We start from the raw sequence: 20,803 nt of genomic DNA, 5'->3' as shown, positions 1-20,803 counted from the left end.
CCACAGCTCTGATTGGCTCTGGGGATCACACGCTCCACCCCCTCTCCCTCATTGGTGCCTGGATTCACAACCAATCCCTGATTGGCTGTCAGATGTTGTCAATCAGTATTGGTGCTGTCATTGCTGGTTTGGGTGCGGGATGTATAAATACAAGAGCTTGGGTTAGGAAGGGGTAGTTCCAGAACTTTTTAGGTGGGATTGAGCAGTAGTTGTGAAGATGGCTTCCCAAGTGTGTCAGAACTACCACAAGGACTGTGAGGATGCTGTGAATAAGCAGATCAACCTGGAGCTCTATTCCTCCTATGTTTACCTCTCCATGGTGAGGCTTTTGTGATTGTTGGGGTTTAAATTTAAAATAATGGTCTGGTTGTGCTCTGAGCAGGTACAACATCCTTGCCAATGAATTTAGCTTTAAATGATAGTTCTTGCTGATAAATGTTAGTGAGGGACAGGGTCTTGTTACCAGACTGCTCCCTGTCTGTGATAACTGGACCTGATTCTGAAGAGGTTTCCATCTGAAACAGGCTCTATGAAGTTTCCAACAGAGGATTAACTTTAATGTCACAAAGTCAATGTGCAGAGTGGACTGGGCCTCCAATCCCCTTGGAGGATTCAACCCTATTGAAGAGTAGAGGGTTCATGATTTGAATCTAGTCAAATTATCCAACTTGGAAGGAATTAAATTTAATTGGGTAACCATCCCATTGTGGGGAGAGATAGGGGATGAATGTCCCACTGTTACATTAAGTGTGGGCTGAAATGAAGCAAAACTTCAATCCCTTCCTTAAAACAGAGACTCCTAGTTGGAGTGGATGTGGGGGAGAGGCTTCCATTACTGGGTGTGACTAGGATCATGAGGTGTAACCTCTGAGTGAAGAAATAACTCTGGAACTGAGATGATGAGGAGGAATTTCTTCCACCAGAGAATGGTGAATCTGGGCAATTTATTGCCACAAAGCTGTAGAGACTGGGTCATTGAATGTATTTAAGGCAGGATTTCTTCCTTGGTAAGGGGACAATGGGTTTGACAAAGTTATTAACCATGATGAGTCTGCTCCAGCATCTAAATAGCTAATATTGTCATCTTCTGAGTAAGTAAATGATTTGCAGTGATTGTTCTGAATTCCAAGCGGCCCATGGATAATCTTTGATCTGACTCTCTCCCTGCAGTCTGCTTACTTTGACCGGGATGATGTTGCCCTGAGTCACTTTGCTGAGTTCTTCAAGGAGCAGTCAGACAAGGAACGGGAACATGCTGAGAAACTGATGGAATTCCAGAATAAACGTGGAGGCAGAGTCATCCTGGAGGATATCAAGGTTGGATTCTGTCTTTGATGCAATGTATTTTGGTTCGGAAAGTTCCCTTGTGGATTTTTAGTACTGCACTGGGTTCAGAACATCTGAAGTGATAAACTTGTGATGAGTTGAGGATGGGGTAGGGGATTAGTCAGTGTGGCTTTGATCATCCTGAGCTAGAGAAATGTGGAGGGGAATCATTAGACAATACAAGGGGATGATTGATTAATGGCACTTCCCATTACTTGGCTACTTTTAGCCAATGCACTGACTGTGTCCAGTATTGGTCTTTGTCACTACTGATGAAGCCTAATCTCCAGGTAATATCTAGTTCTAACCTTAAACTATAAGCATCACATCTTCCTTCTTCATCAGAAGCCAGAGCAGGATGAGTGGAGCAATGGTGTGGAGGCAATGCAGAGAGCTCTGCAGCTGGGGAAGAATGTGAACCAGGGTCTGCTGGATCTGCACAAACTCTCCTCTGGGAACACTGACCCTCATGTAAGTTGGATGTTGATGTTGGGATCTGTCGTTGACTTGGGGTTTCACACATACAGAATGTAGATGGCTTCTGCTGTAAATAAACACTGTAGATCTGGATTACTGATCTCTTCCCAGGATCTTGAGACCTTTCTGTTCCCTGAGGCACTTGTTCACTGCCAGTTTAATGGAATTGACTTGCTGCCTGGGCATTGAGCTTGAATTGCCCTCTTCACCCAGATACAGAACTTTGTAACCCTCCCCAGTGCCAAAGATTCTCATCCAGGAAAGATCATTGCTAATAACATCATCATTAATTTCTCTCCTGTCTTTCCTGTTCCAGCTGTGTGACTTCCTGAAGACTCACTACTTGGATGAACAAGTGAAGATGATCAAGAAGCTTGGAGATCGCATCACCAACCTGAAGAGACTGGGAGCCCCTGAGAATGGCATGGGAGAGTACCTGTTTGACAGGCTCACCCTCAACTGACTGGGATTCTGGGATCCTTGATTCAATTGTGTAGAAATAAAATCCTGTTCTAATTTTTCTGGAAATAAAATACAGTATCATGGAACTATCTTTGCATAATTCACTGGTTAACTTTAATTCCTTGGGATAAGTCACTGACAAAACCAGGATTTGGTACACATCCCTCATTGTGCTTGAACTGAGTAGCTTGCTGGGCCATTTGGAGGATAGTTTAGGGCCAACAACATTCTGTGGATTGAGTTGAATGTCAGCCAGGCAAGGTAAGGATGAGAGATCCTTCCCTGAAGACATGAAGGAACCAGAGTTTCCTTTGTTCATGGGTTTTGCTGGCTGGCCAGCATTTGTTGCCCTCTAACTGAGGGGCTTGTTAGACCACTTGAGGGGGCAGTTAACTCAACCACATTGCTGTGGTTCTAGAGTCACACTTGCCAGGCTGGATGAAGACAGCAGATTTCCTTCCATCAAGGTCATGAGTAGACCAGATCAGGTTTTGAGTACTGGCAATGGTTTGGTCATCAGTAGCTTCTTAATTCCAGATTTGTACTGAATGCAAATTCCATCATCTACTGTGGTGGGATTTGAACCTGGCTCCCCAGAACATTTTAGCTGAGTTTCTGATTTAATAGTCTAATGTTAACACCACTAGGTCATTGTTACTGACATAACTTTACAATTCCAGATTAAATTCAATTACCTGTCCTGGGATTTGAGCCCATGTTCCCTGGAGCATTAGCCTATCCCATGGATAGCTTGTCATGTGATGTTACTATCACACCACTGACTGCTGGTTAACTAAAGGTTCCTAGTTGTTGTGTTAAATAAAATGACGCCTACATTTCTATTACACCCCTTGCTCAGAATTGCCTAGAGTTGATCCAGCATTTGTTCAGGATGGGTTGTGGGTGTCTCCAATTTTCACAGAGAGGCTGATGAGGAATTCCTGGAACTGCCATTCACAATTCCTGCTGCTAAAGGGAGTTTCCAGCATCCACAGGGGAAATGGCAGGAAGCAGTGGGATTGTCAGAAACAGGGAATGGTGTTGAATTAGTGCATCACTTGTTACTGTGGATAGAGTATGGGCCCCAGACTGGGATGTGTCAGGAGGGAAGATGGACAGTTGAGGTTTCATATAGACTGTTCTAAGCCACTTGCTGGGTGAACCTGGGGAAGGGGACAATGCTGTTAACCATTTATCTTTCAGGCAGGTTGTCATTTGTTGAATTGCTGTTTGCCCTTCTCTAATGGAGATGTTTCTCACTCCTGGGTGAACAAATACCTGAATCAGTGAGATAATATTTCCACATTCACGATGTGAAACCTTTCCCCTCGATCCGGTCTCTGAACTTGATTTGCTGAAGGGGCAATCACTGGATTGAGCAGTTTGAGTCTGATGGGGTTAGAACTCACCGTGGTTCAGTGAGGAGCTGTGTTTGAAACTCCGCAATGGGGAACGCATCATTTCCCAGCTCCTTGCTGCTTCCCACCTTCACAGCAGATTCTGATCTCACTCCGTCTCGTTCAATCTCTCGGGGTCAGCATTGTGAGGGTTTGTGTTGTGGGGGTGTTTCAGACCCTCCCCACCCCCCCCGAGAGCTTCTCTGACAAACTAGTTAACACGGATTGTGTTGCACACGATCTACACGGTGACCTTTCCATTGGTAAACTCATCAAATCTGAGAGGGATTGTGAAGCTTTGTTTGTGTGAAAATTATCCAATTCAGTTTGAGGATGTAGGTTTAAGGCAAAGGGGAGAATGTCTAAAGGAGATGTGAGAGGCAGCTTTTCTTTACACAGAGGGTGGGAAGTGCCTGGGATGAGCTGCCAGAGGAGGTCGTAGAAGCAGATACAATAGGAACATTTAACAGGCATCTTGACAGAGACATGAATAAGCAGCGATAGAGGGATACGCACTGTTTGGAGACAAAAGATCTTTTACTTTGAAAAGTGTCAGATATCAATGCATGCTTGATGGGCCGAAGGGCCTGTTCCTCTGGACTGTTCTTTGTTCATGATGACATCACAGGGAAAGTTCTAGAAAGTATTTGGAGCATTGGGTTCAGCCATTCAATTGAATGAGTGCGTCACTTGTAACTGTGGACTTGTTGGGTTTTGTTCGGTAAGAGGATGAAGACAGCTGGACCCAAGGTGGACAAATAGCATTAACATTCACAGCAGCTGTGATATCATTGGCCTGAGGGGCTGAATGGCCTCCTCCTGTTCCTACATTGCAATCATCCAATCCAAATCCGCCAGCATTCCCAAACTCTGATTTTGGAAACCCGCGTAGACACGGGGAGAATGTGGAAAATCCACATACACGGGGCGAGGCCCAAACCACAGCACAAGACAGGGCCTGACGGAGGAACATTGTTGCAGCCTAATGTCCCACCTGGGTCTAGGAGGGTAACTATAGGGGAGATGGAGAGAAACTATTTCCTGGTGTGGGATAGTCCGGGACAGGGACAGCGGAGTCTTCAGACTGGAGCGGGACTGTTCAGGGAGGTTGTTAAGAAGCACTGATTCCCACTGAAGATGGAAATCGGGAAGTCTCACCCTGGAAATGTTGAGAGTTAATCAAACTTCTGCAAACTGAGCTGGCGAGCTATTTATTAGCTCAGGTTATGAAGGGATGTGGAATCAAGGCAGATTCATCGAGTGAAACTCATGGTCAGCCATGATCAAATCCAATGGTGGAACAGGTTTGAGGGGCTGAATGGCCTCCTTCGCTTCCTCTATTCTCATCATAAAATAATCAACCAGACCCGCCTACATCCCAGAGCTCTGATTGGCTCTGGGTATCACACACTCCACCCCCTTTCCCTCATTGGTGCCTGGATTCATCACCAATTCCTGATTGACAATCTGACAGCCAATCAGCATTGGGGCTGTCATTCCCTGGATTGGGTGCGGGATGTATAAATTCAGGAGGTTGGGTTAGGAAGGGACACTTCTAGAACTTTCTAGGTGAGAGTGAGTAGTAATAGTGAAGATGTCTTCCCAAGTGTGTCAGAACTATCAGAAGGACTGTGAGGATGCTGTGAATAAGCAGATCAACCTGGAGCTCTATTCCTCCTATGTTTACCTCTCCATGGTGAGGCTTTTGTGATTGTTGGGGTTTAAATTTAAAATAATGGTCTGGTTGTGTTCTGAGCAGGTGCAATATCTTTGCCAATGAATTTAGCTTTAAATGATAGTTCTTGCTGATAAATGTTAGTGAGGGACAGGGTCTTGTTACCAGACTGCTCCCTGTCTGTAATAACTGGCCATGATGTGGGTTAATAGGTTGGACTAAAACCTGGTGTTGTCAAACTTTTTACTGTAATAACTGGACCTGATTCTGAAGAGGTTTCCATCTGAAACAGGCTCCATGAAGTTTCCAACAGAGGATGACTTTGTGACATTAAAGTTAAATGTGCAGAGTGGACTGGGCCTCCAATCCCCTTGGAGGATTCAACCCTATTGGAGAGTAGAGGGTTCATGAGATGAATCTGGTCAAATTATCCAACTTGGATGGAACTAAATTTAATTGGGTAACCATCCCATTGTGGGGAGAGATAGGGGATGAATGTCCCACTGTTACATTAAGTGTGGCTGAAATGAAGCGAAACTTCAATCCCTTCCTTAAAACTGAGACTCCTGGTTAGAGTGGATGTGGGGGAGAGGCTTCCATTACTGGGTGTGACTAGGATCATGGGGTGTAACCTCTGAGTGAAGAAACAACTCTGGAACTGAGATGAGGAGGAATTTCTCCCACCAGAGAATGGTGAATCTGTGCAATTTATTGCCACAAAGCTGTAGAGACTGGGTCATTGAATGTATTTAAGGCAGGATTTCTTCCTTGGTAAGGGGATAATGGGTTTGACAAAGTTATTTAACCATGGTTTAAATGCTGGTGCAGACTCATGGGCTAAATGGCCTAATATTTGTGTCATCTTCTGGGTCAGTAAATGATTTGCAGTGATTGTTCTGAATTCCAAGTGGCCCATGGATAATCTTTGATCTGACTCTCTCCCTGCAGTCTGCTTACTTTGACCGGGATGATGTTGCCCTGAGTCACTTTGCTGAGTTCTTCAAGGTGCAGTCAGACAAGGAACGGGAACACGCTGAGAAACTGATGGAATTCCAGAATAAACGTGGAGGCAGAGTCATCCTGGAGGATATCAAGGTTGGATTCTGTCTTTTGATGCAATGTATTTTGCTTCAGAAAGTTCCCTTGTGGATTTTTAGTACTGCACTGGATTCAGAGCATCTGAAGTGATAAACTTGTGATGAGTTGAGGATGGGGTAGGGGATTAGTCAGTGTGGCTTTGATCATCCTGAGCTAGAGAAATGTGGAGGGGAATCATTAGACAATACAAGGGGATGATTGATTAATGGCACTTCCTATTACTTGGCTATTTTTAGCCAATGCACTGACTGTGTCCAGTCTTGGCCTTTGTCACTACTGGTGAAACCTAATCTCCAGATAATATCTAGTTCTAACCTTAAACTATAAGCATCACATCTCTTCTGCTTTTTTCAGAAGCCAGAGCAGGATGAGTGGAGCAATGGTGTGGAGGCAATGCAGAGAGCTCTGCAGCTGGAGAAGAATGTGAACCAGAGTCTGCTGGATCTGCACAAACTCTCCTCTGGGAACACTGACCCTCATGTAAGTTGGATGTTGATGTTGGGATCTGTCCTTCACGGTTGCAGAATGAGCAGAGACCATCCATACATTGGATTGATAATGAATGGTTCCCATGATTTTGAGGCACTTGCTCCCAGTTTAATGGAATTGTGACTTGCTACTTGTGCACAGTAACTAAAATTACCTACTTGTAATACCTTCCCCATCCACCCAGTGTAAGATGGGTATCTCTCACTCCTGGGGAAAGATGTTTGAGTTAATATTCACTAATTCCTCCTGTCTGTTTTCCAGCTGTGTGACTTCCTGGAGACTCACTACTTGGATGAACAAGTGAAGATGATCAAGAAGCTTGGAGATCACATCACCAACCTGAAGAGACTGGGAGCCCCTGAGAATGGTATGGGAGAGTACCTGTTTGACAGGCTCACCCTCAACTGACTGGGATTCTAATGGAAATGTTAGTTTTGCTGCACTTGAAAATAAAAACATTTTACCTGTGTAATTCTGTAGCTGATTTCATTATTTAGTGACATTTTGATTCCTTTAAATCCCAATCCAGCTTCCTAAACTTGATTCCATTACTGTCCAGGACAGTTACACTGATTCAGAAACATGGAGTTATGAAACTGCACATTTCTAACACAATGTGGGTGTCCCTCAGCTGTGGATGAAATGCTATGCTGTTCTATTGAATAGACCTTTCCCTTGTGGTGAATCTCTACTCCAGCCTCATCCTTCCAGGAAGGAAGATATTCTGTACAGGAGTGTCTCTAACCCCTCACTGTATTGTTGAGGGTGACTATTGAGCAGCAGGTTCACATTGCTTAGTTTTGGGTCTGAGTGAATCCTTTCCTTGCCAGCATGTCTGAACCTAAACTTGTGTAGGCTTACATTAACACTGCAATGAAGTTGCTGTGGGGAAAATCCCCTAGTTGCCAAACCCTGGTGCCTGTTCAGGTACAGAGGGAGAATTTAGTACAGCCAATGCACCTAATCAGTGTGTCTTGTGGACTGTGGGAGGAAACAAGAGCACCCAGAGGTAACCCTGGGCCAATATGCAGACAGTGACCTGCCCCTAAGCTGGGAATCAAACCTAGGTCCCTGCTGCTGTGAGGGAAGCAGTGCTAATCATAAAAAAACTAAATCTCTTCTGCAGCCCACTGTAGTGGGGTTAAAGCTCCATTGTGCTTTAGTGACAAATTAACTTTGAAAGCATCCCATCATAAGAGTTTCACTTTTCCCAACTTGTTCACTGGTATTTTGCTCCTCACTAAAAAGGGAAGAGCAGAAATAGGCCATTTGGCCCATCAAGTCTGCTCTGCTGTTCAAGATCACATGATATTCTTCCATTCCAGTTTCTTGCCTAATCTTCACCTCAATTTGTTATGCTAATTAACAATCACAGCCTTGAAGATATTGACCCCAACACTTGTGGTGAAGAATTCCACAGATTCACTATCCTCTCAGAAGAAATTCTTACTCATCTGTTTTAAGGGGTCACCCATTTATTCTGAGATTATGTCCTCTGGTCCCAGACTCACCCAGAAAGAGAAGCAACCTCAGCATCTACCCTGTCAAACCCCCAGAGAATATGATGTGTCTCAATAAGGTCATCCCTTGTTCTTCTAAACTGCAATGAGTGCAGCTCAAACTCTCTGTGTGGGAAAATGCCTCCATACCCAGGATCAATCTAGTGAACCTTCTCTGGACTGCCTCCAATGACAGTCTATCTTTAGATAAGGAGATTAAAACTGTTCACGGTATCCCGGTATTTTGTAGAGTTTGAGCAAGAAATCCCAGTTTTTACACCCTATTCCCTTTGAAATAAAGGCCAATGTTCCATTTGCTTTCCCTATTACCTGTTGAACCTGCATGCTAGCTTTTTGTGATTTATACACCAGAATCTCCCAATCCCTCTGTGCTGCAGCTTTCCCCAGTCTTTCCCCATTGAAATAATACTCAGCTGCTTTATTCTTCTCACCAAAGTGCCTCACTTCACATTTTCCTGCTTTATATCCCATTTGCCAAGTTCACTCACATAACCTATCTGACACAGCTCAGTCTCTTCCAATCATTTGAGGCCATGATGTGGAGATGCCGGCATTGGACTTGGGTAAGACTGTAGTGACTAGGAGCAGGAGTAGGCCATCTGGCCCCTCGAGCCTGCTCCGCCATTCAATAAGATCATGGCTAATGTTTTCATGGATTCAGCTCCACTTACCCACTCACTGTAACCCTTAACCCTTTATTGTTCAAAAATCTATCCATCCTTGCCTTAAAAACATTCAATGAGGGAGCCTCAACTGCTTCACTGGGCAGGGAATTCCACAGATTCACAACCCTTTGGGTGAAGAGGTTCCTCCTCAACTCAGTCCCAAATCTGCTTCCCCTCATTTTGAAACCGTGCCTCCTAGTTCTCGTTTCACCTGCCAGTGGAGACAACTTCCCTGCTTCTATCTTATCTATTCTCTTCATAATCTTCTATAAGATTTCCCCTCATTCTTCTGAATTCCAATGAGTAAAGCCCCAGTCTACTCAGTCGCTCCTCATAACCCTCTCAAGTCCGGAGCCTCACAACGCCAAATTGAAATCCCACAGGTTTATTAGGAATCACAAACTTTTGGAGAATTGTTCCTTCATCAGTTGAATGATTTGGGGTCGATGGTGTGAGAGTTCAGTGTGGACACGTTTTGAACCAAATCCCCTGCCTTTACCCTCAACAGTTTCTTCAATGAATTTATTAACGGGGACCCAATCGCTCTCCACTCCCATTTGTAAACTCGATTGTGAACTCTGACCCTGAGAGAACGCTATCAGATTCCGTGTGGGGGAAAGACAAAGAAAGCAATCACAATGACGTCACTGGTAAAGCTCCACATAATGGATTATTGGGAAAATTGGACACAGCCTTTGGACATTGTTGGCAATGGGTTGGGTCTAGAAGACGGAGTAGGGAGAATGGGCGCTCACTCCAGTTGGCAGGGTGGGTATGGTCATCTCCCCTGGGATTGGCACAGGGCCCTCCACATTTCATTGTCTTTATAAATGACATAGATAAACGATTAGAGAGCCAAATATTCAAATCTGCTGATGGCATTAGGGTGGGTGGCACAGTAAAAAGCCTCAATGGGAGAGGGGAGCTGAATGTTTGAACCTGAATGTTTGCTAAATGTGGAGGAGCTCGGGATCTGTCTGGTTCACTAATGTCCCTTCAGGGAAAGGAATTTGCCGTCCTCACCCAGTGGGGCCTACATGTGACCCCAGAGCCTCAGCGATGAGGTTGACTCTCAATTGTCCTCTGAAATGGCCGCGTGAGACACTCAGTTCAAGGGGAACTTGGGATGGGCAATAAATTCTGGCCCAGCCAGCGATGCCCATGTCCCACAAATGAATAAAAAACAACTGGAGGAAGAGAGGGGTTTGGAGTGTATGTAGGAATAAGGAGCAGCGAAATTTACAATTCATTGACAGAAGCCACTCAAATCTAATGGACGTCACAAACACAAATTGAAATGACTAATAGAATCTCAAGGAAAATTAAGATGCGAAGGCTCTGCTCCAGTTGGAGAACATCTAGAACATTCTGTTCTGATATATTAGCTGTGGAGAGACAGCTCAAATTCACCAGAATGATACCAGGGCTGAAGGGGTTAAATCATGAGGACAGTGAGATTGGTTAAAAAGTAATAAAAACAAGAAATAATTATAACTGAGCGTTGGACAAAGTAGACAGAGAGAAACTATTTCCTTTGGAACACTCGCTATAATCTTATTCAATCTTGGCCATTTCAGATTGACCCTAAGAAACTTTTCTTCACAAACCGGAAAGTGGAAATCTAGACAATCCCTCCCGAAAACATTGGGAACAAGTAAACATTTCAAAGCTGAGCTTGTTGGGTTTTTGTTGGGTGAGGGGGTGAAGGCATCTGGACAAATAAGATGCACATTAGCCAGAATGTAATTGAATGATAGAGCAATTTTGAGGGGCTGAATGGCCTCCTTGTCACCTCCATTGTCACCACAGACTAACCAATCAAGCCTGCCTGCATTCCACAGCTCTGATTGGCTCTGGGGATCACACGCTCCACCTCCTCCCCCTCATTGGTGCCTGGATTCACAACCAATTCCTGATTGGCTGTCAGAGGTTGTCAATCAGTATTGGTGCTGTCATTGCTGGTTTGGGTGCAGGATGTATAAATACAAGAGCTTGGGTTAGGAAGGGGCAGTTCCAGAACTTTCTAGGTGGGACTGAGCAGTAGTTGTGAAGATGTCTTCCCAAGTGTGTCAGAACTACCACAAGGACTGTGACGATGCTGTGAATAAGCAGATCAACCTGGAGCTCTATTCCTCCTATGTTTACCTCTCTATGGTGAGGCTTTACATTTCTGGGAGTTTCAGTTGAACACGGTGACTGTGTTGTATTGTGAGCAGGTAGAGTTTATCTAGGTCGATGAGTTGGTTTTAGATATCTCCCCCTTTCCCCACCCAGACTGAATAGAGTCAACACTCCCAACAGGAGCTTGTTCCTGTTTTAGAATTGCTGTGTCCAGTTTGGAGTTTAGCTCTAAAACTAACTCCAGGGTTCCATGAGGTTTCCAGTGGAAAGATCATGGATGGGATTTAATGTCCTTGCTGATCCTGAAACTGTAAAATCCTGCCTGAGGCTAATGGACCTTCCTATGCTCTGCCCTCTGCCTGCTCCACTTCCTGTGCTGGGTGTTCAATGGACCTCCTCAACCTTCCCAATTAAAGGGAGTAATTAAATATGTCTGGTTAGTGAAATGTTAACTAACTAGTTATGCTCAGTTTCTCCTTTCCACAGTGAGTGAGTCCTAATGTGCTAGAATGTTGCTTAAGTTAATGATGATTTTTTCCCATCATCCTCCTCCAATTGGAGTAGGAGAGAAAGGAGGAGGAGGCCATTTGGCCCTTTGAACCTGCTCAGCCAATCCCTTTATGATCATGGCTCATCATAGTATCCTGATCCTGCCCCAGCCCACCCAACATCCCTTTAGCCTCAGTACTCGTTTTCCAAATCTCTCAATATTGTGGCCTCATCTACTTCCTATGAGTGAATACCATGGATTTTCATGGCTAATCAAATTCAATATCCTGATCTTTCTTCCCCCACACCAACAAAATCTCCTTGCACCCCTTCAGCCCCAGAGCTATACCTAATTTGTTCAAATCAGACATTGTTTTGGCCTTAACGTTCTGTGGTTGTGAGTTCCACACATTCACCACTCTCTGCCTGAAGAAATTTCTCCTTGTCTTGGTCCTAAAAGGTTTACTCCTATCATCAAATTGTGCTGCTCTTGTTCTGGGCACCCCTCTCTTGGCAAGCTTTCTAAATCCAGCATGTCTAATCCTGTTAGTATTTATACCTGAGCCCCTCTCTCTTGTGCTCTCTCTCTCTCATTTCCAGGGAATGTAATTCTAAATGAGTTGGTGTCTCATGACAGACCTGCCATCCTTGAAATCAGCCTGGTAAACCTTTGCTGCACTCCCTCTATAGCGAAACTTTCTTTGTTGAAAGGGGAAAAATTCCAGGCAGCATTCCCCTTGGAGGGGTTTTCTGGGGATGGGGTTTCCTCACTGAGGACAATTTGTTTTTCTCAGAAATACTCAGGTCCTTGAAAGGCCTGCTATTGAGGGCCAAAGGTGAATTATCGACTGTGACACTATTTAACCTTGGGTCAAACCTGACTCTCCTTTTGTCTCTCTCTGCAGTTCTGTTACTTTGACCGGGATGATGTTGCCCTGAGTCACTTTGCTGAGTTCTTCAAGGAGCAGTCAGACAAGGAACAGGAACATGCTGAGAAACTGATGGAATTCCAGAATAAACGTGGAGGCAGAGTCATCCTGGAGGATGTCAAGGTTGGAATTTCTCTTGGGAGGGCCTTTGATACAATTGAAATTTTTCTCATTTCTAATATTCATTGTCTTGTCATTCCACCCTTGATTCCTGAATCCACTGAGAATGACTAAATGTTGGTGTGATGTGGATCTTAAAATCATTCCTCTAATGGATAGAAGATCAGTAAGTGGATATTTGGGAGGAACTGAACTGTTGACCCAGAACTCTGGTGCTGGCACAGGCAACCAGTGGTGAATGTAGGGTAGAGCTATAAACATTTGGGAAATTCCTGTTCTGAGGAACTCTAACTGGTGGTGTTTAACTCTGCTGTTTAGTTACAAACTGATCTTTGTCCAGTAATGGTCCCCCAGTGATTCTAATACTCAGCATGCTGCTCCATGGACTAATTGCTACTGAATTGTCACCTTCCCCCTCCCCAGTAGAATAATGAAGCTTTCTTCCCCCCTCTCCCAGAAGCCAGAGCAGGATGAGTGGGGCAATGGTGTGGAGGCAATGCAGAGAGCTCTGCAGCTGGGGAAGAATGTGAACCAGGGTCTGCTGGATCTGCACAAACTCTCCTCTGGGAACACCGACCCTCATGTAAGTTGTGTAATGGGTTCCCCAGTGGCAATGATATATTGGCATCTACAATTCCCCTGAGACAGAATTCCATAGCTTTGTTTCCTTGTTCTGGAATGGTCACTACACTGAACTTGATCACTAAACAGATCCATTCTGAGGCAGCAATGCTTCCTGATCCATTCACTCAATTGAATGGAATTATGACTTGCCACATTGTGGGTAATTTGAGTTAAATTGGCACATTAACCACTGTGCCACATTACAGGGGTAGCACTGCTACCTCAAGCACCAACAACCCAAGTTCAATTCTAGCACTGGGTGACTCTGAATTCTCCCAGTCTGAGTTTGCTTTGGTTTTAATCGAGTCCAAAATTGTGCTGGGTAGATTGGCTAAGATAACCTTCTTCTGGTAAGGAAGGGATACTTCACTGGATAATAGAACACTGATTTTTCTCTTGCCTTTCCTGTTCCAGTTGTGTGACTTCCTGAAGACTCACTACTTGGATGAACAAGTGAAGATGATCAAGAAGCTTGGCGATCACATCACCAACCTGAAGAGACTGGGAGCCCCTGAGAATGGCATGGGAGAGTACCTGTTTGACAGGCTCACCCTCAACTGACTGGGATTCTGGAATCCTTGTTTCAATTGTGTATAGAAATAAAACCCTGTTCTAATGTCTCTGAAAATAAAATACAGTATCATGGAACTGTTATCTCTGCATAATTCACTAGATAACTTCAACTTTTTCCATGGGATATGTCACTGACAAGACCAGGATTTGGGTACATATCCCTAATTGCCCCTGAACTGACTGGATTGCTGGGCCATTCCAGAGGGAAGTTATCAAGTACATTGCTGTAGGTTTGGAGTTAAATGTCAGCTGGACCAGGTAATGATGACTGGTTTAGTTTCTTCCTGTCTTTCAGGAAAGAATCTGGGTTTATTTTGTTCATGGGACACAGGTGTCACCAGCTGGCCAGCACTTGTTACCCAGCCCTAGTTGCTCTTGAACTGAATGGCTCACTCTGCCACTTCAGAGGGCAGTTGAGTCAACCACATTGCTGTGGTTCTGGAGTCATGTGTAGGCCAGACTGGGTAAGGACGGCAGATTTCCTTCCCTAAAGGGACATTAGTGAACCAGATGGGTCTTTCCCACAATCAGCAATGGTTTCATGGTCACCAGTAGGTTCTTTAATTCCAGATGTTTACTGAAATCACATTCCACCATTTGCTATAACAGGATTCAAACCTGGGTCCCCAGAATATTAAGGCAGGGGTGAAATGACTAATGGGCATGAGAGGCAAGTTTTCTTGTGGTGGTAAGTGCCTGGAATGCACTACCAGAAAGGGTGCTAGAAGCAGATATAATAGCAACATTGAAGGGGCACCTTGATAGATATGTGGACTGTGTAGAGGCAAAAGTTCTTCCTTTTAGAAAGGTGGCACATGTCAACACATGCTTGAAGGGCCTGTTCCTGTGCTGCACTGTTCTTTGCTTATGATATCATGGGAAAGATTCTGGAGAATAGGGTTCGGCCATTAGATGTTGGTGGAATTTGGTTAGGGTGTAGGAGAGGACGGCTAATGGATATGGCATTGGCCAGGAGAGCCTAGCTGAATCCCCTGGGATCTGTGCAGGACCTTCCTATGCTCTTAATGGAATAGGTATTAGGTTGGGTGGCACTGGAAATACCACCAAAGACTCGGGAGAGGCCATCCAAGCCTGCAACAACAACACAATCTTTCTAAACTAAAGGTCTTTATCTTTACACAGTCTGTATCTCCCTATTCATGTACCTGTCAAAATGCCTCTTTTAAACATTGCTATTGTATCTGTTTCTGCCACCTCTGCAGCACTTACACACCCTGTATTTAACCTTTCCTCTTAACCCAGATCTCCTAGTAATTGACATTTCAACCCTGGGAAATAGACTCCAACTGTCCATTCTCTCCAGGCCTCTCATCATTTTATAAGCTTCCATCGGGTCACCCTCTGATAATCAAATGAAAACAAACCAAGTTTGTCTGATCTCCTCAGCTCAACCCTCCAAACCCAGCAACATCCTGGTAAACTTTTTCTGCACCCTCTCCAAAGCCTCTATCCTTCTGGCAGTGAGGTGACCAGAAATGTATGCAACATTCCAAACTAAAATCCTCTACAGCTGCAACGTGACTTGCCAATTTTTATACTCTGTGCCCTGACTGCTGAAAGCAAGCATGCCATACACCACCTTGGCCACCTTATCCATTTGTGCTGCCACTTTCAGGGAACTGTGGACCTGTACGCCCAGATCCCTCTGTATGATACTGCTTCTAAGGGGTCTTCCTGGGAGGGGGATGTTGAGGAGGACATTGTTAAAGTGATTGGGAATAATAATACTGGACAGAGTTCAATGTGAGGTCATCCATTTTCATCCCCAAAAAAAAGTTAGTGTTTGCTAATTGTTGAGTAATGAGCTGTGCGGGAAGAAAGGGAGTTGGGATCCATGTAGGAATGAGGAGCAGTGGGATTAAGGATTCATCTATAGGAACTATTAAAATCTAGTGGAAAGCAACAAAAAAGAATTGAAAAGGCAAATAGAATTTCAGTTTTCATCCCATGAGAGCTGGAATATAAAGGGGAGGATGTGCTGCTCCAGTTATAAAGTACAGGATAAATCTCAGTGGGAGTTGAAGGGTCAGTCACGAGGGGGTTAGGTTCAAGGTGAGGTTTGGGGGGGATGTGAGGAGAAACGGTTTTACCCAGAGGGTGGTGAGGGTCTGGAATGCGCTGCCTGGGAGGGTGGTGGTGATGGGATGCCTCACATCCTTTAAAAAGTACGTGGATGAGCACTTGGTCCATCATAACATTCAGGGCTATGGGCCACGTGCTGGCAGATGGGATTAGGTGGGAGTTCAGGTGTTTCTAATGTATCGGTGCGGACTGGATGGGCCGAAGGGCCTCCTCTACGTTGCATGATTCTATAATTCTATGATTACAGTGTTCAGTTCTTATCTGTAGCGCAGGTTGAACAATGTTGCCAGGTCTAAAAAGGCTCAATCATGAGGAGAGTTGGAACGGAGTCGTCTCGCATTCCCTTTTGTGAAGAAGAATAAGGGATGATTATCGTTGAGAAATTGGAGATGATAAATGGGTTTGATTCGATAGACGGAGAGGAACGATTTCCTCTGGGACAGGGGTTTAATTTTAAGACCAGACCGTGGCCATTTAAGGATGACGCTCGGAATAATTTCCTCACAAAAAGCAAAGTGAAAATCTAGACACTCTCTGCCTGAAACACTGGGAGGAAAAAAATATTTCAAAGCTGAGCGTGTTGGGTTTTGTTCGGTAAGGGGATGAAGGCATCTGGAGCCAAGGTGGACAAATGGCATTAACATTCAGAGCAGCTGTGATAGAATTGGCCTGAGGGGCTGAATGGCCTCCTCCTGTTCCTACATTGCAATCATCCAATCCAAATCCTACTGCATTCCAGAGCTCTGATTGGCTCTGGGTATTACCACCACACACCACCGCCGCCCCCCCCCCCCCCCCCAGGTCTGCCTTATTGGTGCCTGGATTGATGGCAAATTCCTGATTGGCTGTCAGGGGTTGTCAATCATTGTTGGTGATGTCATTCCCAGTTTGAATGCAGGTTCCCAGTGGTATAAATACAAGAGCTTGTGAGGCTAGAGGACAGCTTGTTGTGGTGTGATTCTTATCCTCAGAGCAATGGCTTCCCAAGTGTGTCAGAACTATCACAAGGACTGTGAGGATGCTGTGAATAAGCAGATCAACCTGGAGCTCTATTCCTCCTATGTTTACCTCTCCATGGTGAGGGTTTTTTTTTTAATGATCCTATTTCAAAATATCATTATATTCTTGCTCATTTTTAAATCTAGGTGAATGAATTAGCTTCACTCTGTCTCTATCTCTCCCTGGGCTTCATCCTGTGATTACTCACTTTTGGTAGATCTCATTCATTGGGTTATTCCTTCTGTTGTAGTTATTCTGAAACCAACTCTTGGCTTTTGTAAGCCTGTAACTAAAGGTGTAGAAACCTGGTTAAGGCCCTCTAGTTGGAGGTGAAAACAGTTAAGTTTAGTTCAATAGCTAATTAGTCTAGTATTGGTTCTGACCAATATCCTCCATTGGGATCTGATCAACCAGACCCTTTTCTCATAATCCTTTTTGTCTCTCCCTGCAGTTCTGTTACTTTGACCGGGATGATGTTGCCCTGAGTCACTTTGCTGAGTTCTTCAAGGGGCAGTCACATAAGGAACGGGAACACGCTGAGAAGCTGATGGAATTCCAGAATAAACGTGGAGGCAGAGTCATCCTGGAGGATGTCAAGGTTGGATCATTCTTTTAACGAACAGGCCTTGTTTGCCCTGACCTTTTTGTCTTGAGGATTTTTAAACATTGCATGAATAAAACATAAGGAAAGTTCTGGCTAATTTAGTGCATGGAATTAGAAGTAATTGTGTTAAACCAGCAAAACTGGGGCCACCAACAGACAGATCAAGTATAGTTAATGCTAAAACTAGACTCTGACAGGCTCTTGAAGAACCATTGCTGGAGGGTGAGACAAGGATGGATTAATCCAATAACTGGAGCATCACTACACATTCTCTTGTAGATAGGTGGTTTGGGGGTGGGGTGCAGCTAAGACAAGTGTTACTGTCATTAGCAAGAGTATCAGGAGCACTTTTGAATTCTTGATCCTAAAGCTGTATTGTGAATAAGTCCAAATATCATCCACTTGGTTATTTTAGTAAACTGGGGTAACTAATTGTTAATCCACTTACCCTATTTACTGATAGGATTTCTTTCCCCCCTCTCTTCCAGAAGCCAGAGCAGGATGAGTGGAGCAGTGGTGTGGATGCAATGCAGAGAGCTCTGCAGCTGGAGAAGAATGTGAACCAGAGTCTGCTGGATCTGCACAAACTCTCCTCTGGGAACACTGACCCTCATGTAAGTTTTTGCAATTCCATTTGAAAGAGCTTTCTTGACCTTGATGTCCCAGAGCCTGACATGGAGAGTGGAGACTCCAGCCAATTCAATATTTAATCCAATTGGAGTCATACAGGACATCAACAGAAATATTGTATGTGGAGAAGGTAGTGAGATCCTGGATCTGACACACCCTTTATGGCTGATGGTTAAAATTTTGAATTTGGCTAAACTTCTGGAATTAATGTCTAATGATGACATGTTGCAAAAACCCATCTGGTTCACTAATGGCCTTGCCTAAAAAGGACATCTGCTGGCCTACATGTGACTTTAGACCCATAGCAATGTAGTTGACTCTTAACCATTCTTTGAGATGGCCTAGCCAGGTTCAAGGGCAATGGAGGATAGCCCAGTCAGTGAAACCCATGCCCTAAGGAAGGATGCAAGGGCAGAAGTGGATAACTAGATTGGTTCCAGGAATGGGAAATGTTGAGGAGACTGCTCAGAACTGCTTTCCTTGACGGTTAGGAGGAGACTTGATGGAGATGTTCAAAATTGTGGCAAGGTGGGGTGCTGGACAGTAGGTTGGGGGAGAAGAGGGGCGCAGGAAGGAAATAAACTGTTCCAACTTGTGAAAAGACCCAAAACAAAAAGGTGTTGATTTTACTTTCTTAAAAAAAAAAGCAAATTATTGCAAATGCTGGAAAATCCCCCCCGTCCCCATCCTTGCATATTTTACCCACTAATCCCTCTAACCTACACATTTCAGACACTAAGGGACAATTTTAGCATAGCCAATCAACCTAACCTGCACACTGGTACAAATGGTGGTTGATTTCACAAATGTGGTGAATCTTTTCCACTTTTAACCAAATGGTTTGGAAGCGTGAAGACCCTAATCAATTGAGTCCTGATAGAAACCAATACAAGGGGAAGACATTGCTCAGTTGGTGCTGGTGTGATGGGCTGAATGGCCTCCTGCACTAACCATTCCACTTCTCAGTAAAGAAAGTTGGTTAAATCATCAGAACTTGTTCTAATCAGTTGGCTCTGGATAATTTTCCCAGAATATAGAGGGAATACTCCTAATCTGAAGTTGTACAATGTACCTGTGTGCAGATGTGATAAACAGAGCCTGACAATGCTGCTGTCCCTCAGTGGTGCACTGATTGAAATTGACCTGGATTACACATCCCCTGAAGTATTGGGGCATGTAGGGGCTCTCTGGCAGGAGTATCAGTAAGCCAAAGACCTATTTTGGCCAAATGAAAATCTGATGGGAGCAAATTGTGATCTTATTTGCTGTCAGTGCATAAAGCAAATTCAAATTGGGGCAGCAAATTTGATTTTTTTTTTTAAACTGAAGGGTTCTAATTTATCAATTCTAGCACTGCCCCAGGAGTCTATACTGTCAAATCTTTTTGGGGTACTGATACTAGCTGCCTCAGGCTCCAGGGAAAGTTACGGGGAGGTTGATTCAATTATCTGAAGTAAATTATTTTTTTACCTCTCTTGCAGCTGTGTGACTTCCTGGAGACTCACTACTTGGATGAACAAGTGAAGATGATCAAGAAGCTTGGAGATCACATCACCAACCTGAAGAGATTGGGAGCCCCTGAGAATGGCATGGGAGAGTACCTGTTTGACAGGCTCACCCTGGGGGAGAGTGACTGAATTATCACAGACTCACATTTACAGGGCAGGTCCTACAGCCTGTATCTATCAAGTCCCCTCATGCATGAGGCTTTGGTTTTTCATGTTTAATGATAACCAGTTACAGCAATTGCCAACACAGCTGTGAAAAATAAAAGTTATTGAATTGAGTGTCTAATGTTCTATCTTATTTGGGTCTATGCTGGGGTGATAGTGACTCAGTTGTTCTAGCTAACCATCCAACATGGGGATTGATTTCAGTGGTGACATTCTCTCTTTGCAATATTTAACATTACTCCTGTTATTAATGTGCAAAGAACTTTTTAACACTAACAGCTCAGTGCAGCCTTTTTTATAAACTGATTTATATCACAAATGGACTACTCCTGAATCTGAGGTTACGATACCTATGGCCACTGAATTGTCCCTGCTTTGGCTGGGATAAACCTGGGCTCAGTGAAAGTGCTACCTCAGATTGTCCATCCAGGAAAATAGTGACTATACACTTGCTCCAGCAACTTGTCTGGGCTTCCTATCCACCAGATTCTAAAGCCATTCCTTCTATTCTTCACAAAAGGTATCTTCCCAGGATCCAATCCTGGTTTTAAGGATCTTGTAAGTCACTAAGACTGCCTCTAACTCCCATGGGTATTGGGTTCCACTCTGAAACCAGCCCCTTTATCAAAGGAACAAGCCAAGTGAAATATCCCATGGACTCATGTCTATCTTTGATAGACCCAAATAGCTTAGTCATCTGCACTTTTTATTCTATTCCCTTTTACAGTAAACAGCAACTGCTAATGTCAAAATTCATAAGCACCCATACATTGATGGGCTTTCTTAACTATAGTGTTGGCATAGGGGGACCAGGACAGGTGGTTAGTGA

The 20,803-nt window shown here is 44.2% G+C and overlaps 3 protein-coding genes across 3 annotated transcripts; all 3 read left to right on the top strand.

Annotated features, from left to right (window-relative positions):
• Positions 1-217: 217 nt before the first annotated feature.
• LOC145361557 (ferritin, heavy subunit-like) lies at positions 218-7,333 on the top strand. The gene is made up of 4 exons (XM_080217387.1): positions 218-319; positions 1,171-1,317; positions 6,790-6,915; positions 7,186-7,333. Exons 1-4 carry the CDS (start codon positions 218-220, stop codon positions 7,330-7,332), a joined length of 522 nt encoding a protein of 173 aa, XP_080073513.1. The 3' UTR covers position 7,333.
• A 3,828-nt stretch (positions 7,334-11,161) lies between these two features.
• Positions 11,162-13,953, top strand: LOC145361517 (ferritin, heavy subunit-like). The gene is made up of 4 exons (XM_080217331.1): positions 11,162-11,263; positions 12,625-12,771; positions 13,226-13,351; positions 13,807-13,953. The coding sequence occupies exons 1-4, from the start codon at positions 11,162-11,164 to the stop codon at positions 13,951-13,953; spliced, it is 522 nt and encodes a 173-aa protein (XP_080073457.1).
• A 3,090-nt stretch (positions 13,954-17,043) lies between these two features.
• Positions 17,044-19,938, top strand: LOC145361532 (ferritin heavy chain B-like). The gene is made up of 4 exons (XM_080217354.1): positions 17,044-17,145; positions 17,519-17,665; positions 18,160-18,285; positions 19,783-19,938. Exons 1-4 carry the CDS (start codon positions 17,044-17,046, stop codon positions 19,936-19,938), a joined length of 531 nt encoding a protein of 176 aa, XP_080073480.1.
• Positions 19,939-20,803: the final 865 nt, after the last annotated feature.

This window comes from Carcharhinus amblyrhynchos, chromosome 35 (genome assembly GCF_965287045.1).
Source record: "Carcharhinus amblyrhynchos chromosome 35, sCarAmb.v2.hapA, whole genome shotgun sequence".
NCBI lineage: Eukaryota > Metazoa > Chordata > Chondrichthyes > Carcharhiniformes > Carcharhinidae > Carcharhinus > Carcharhinus amblyrhynchos.
This window is presented reverse-complemented; position numbering and strand designations above follow the sequence as displayed.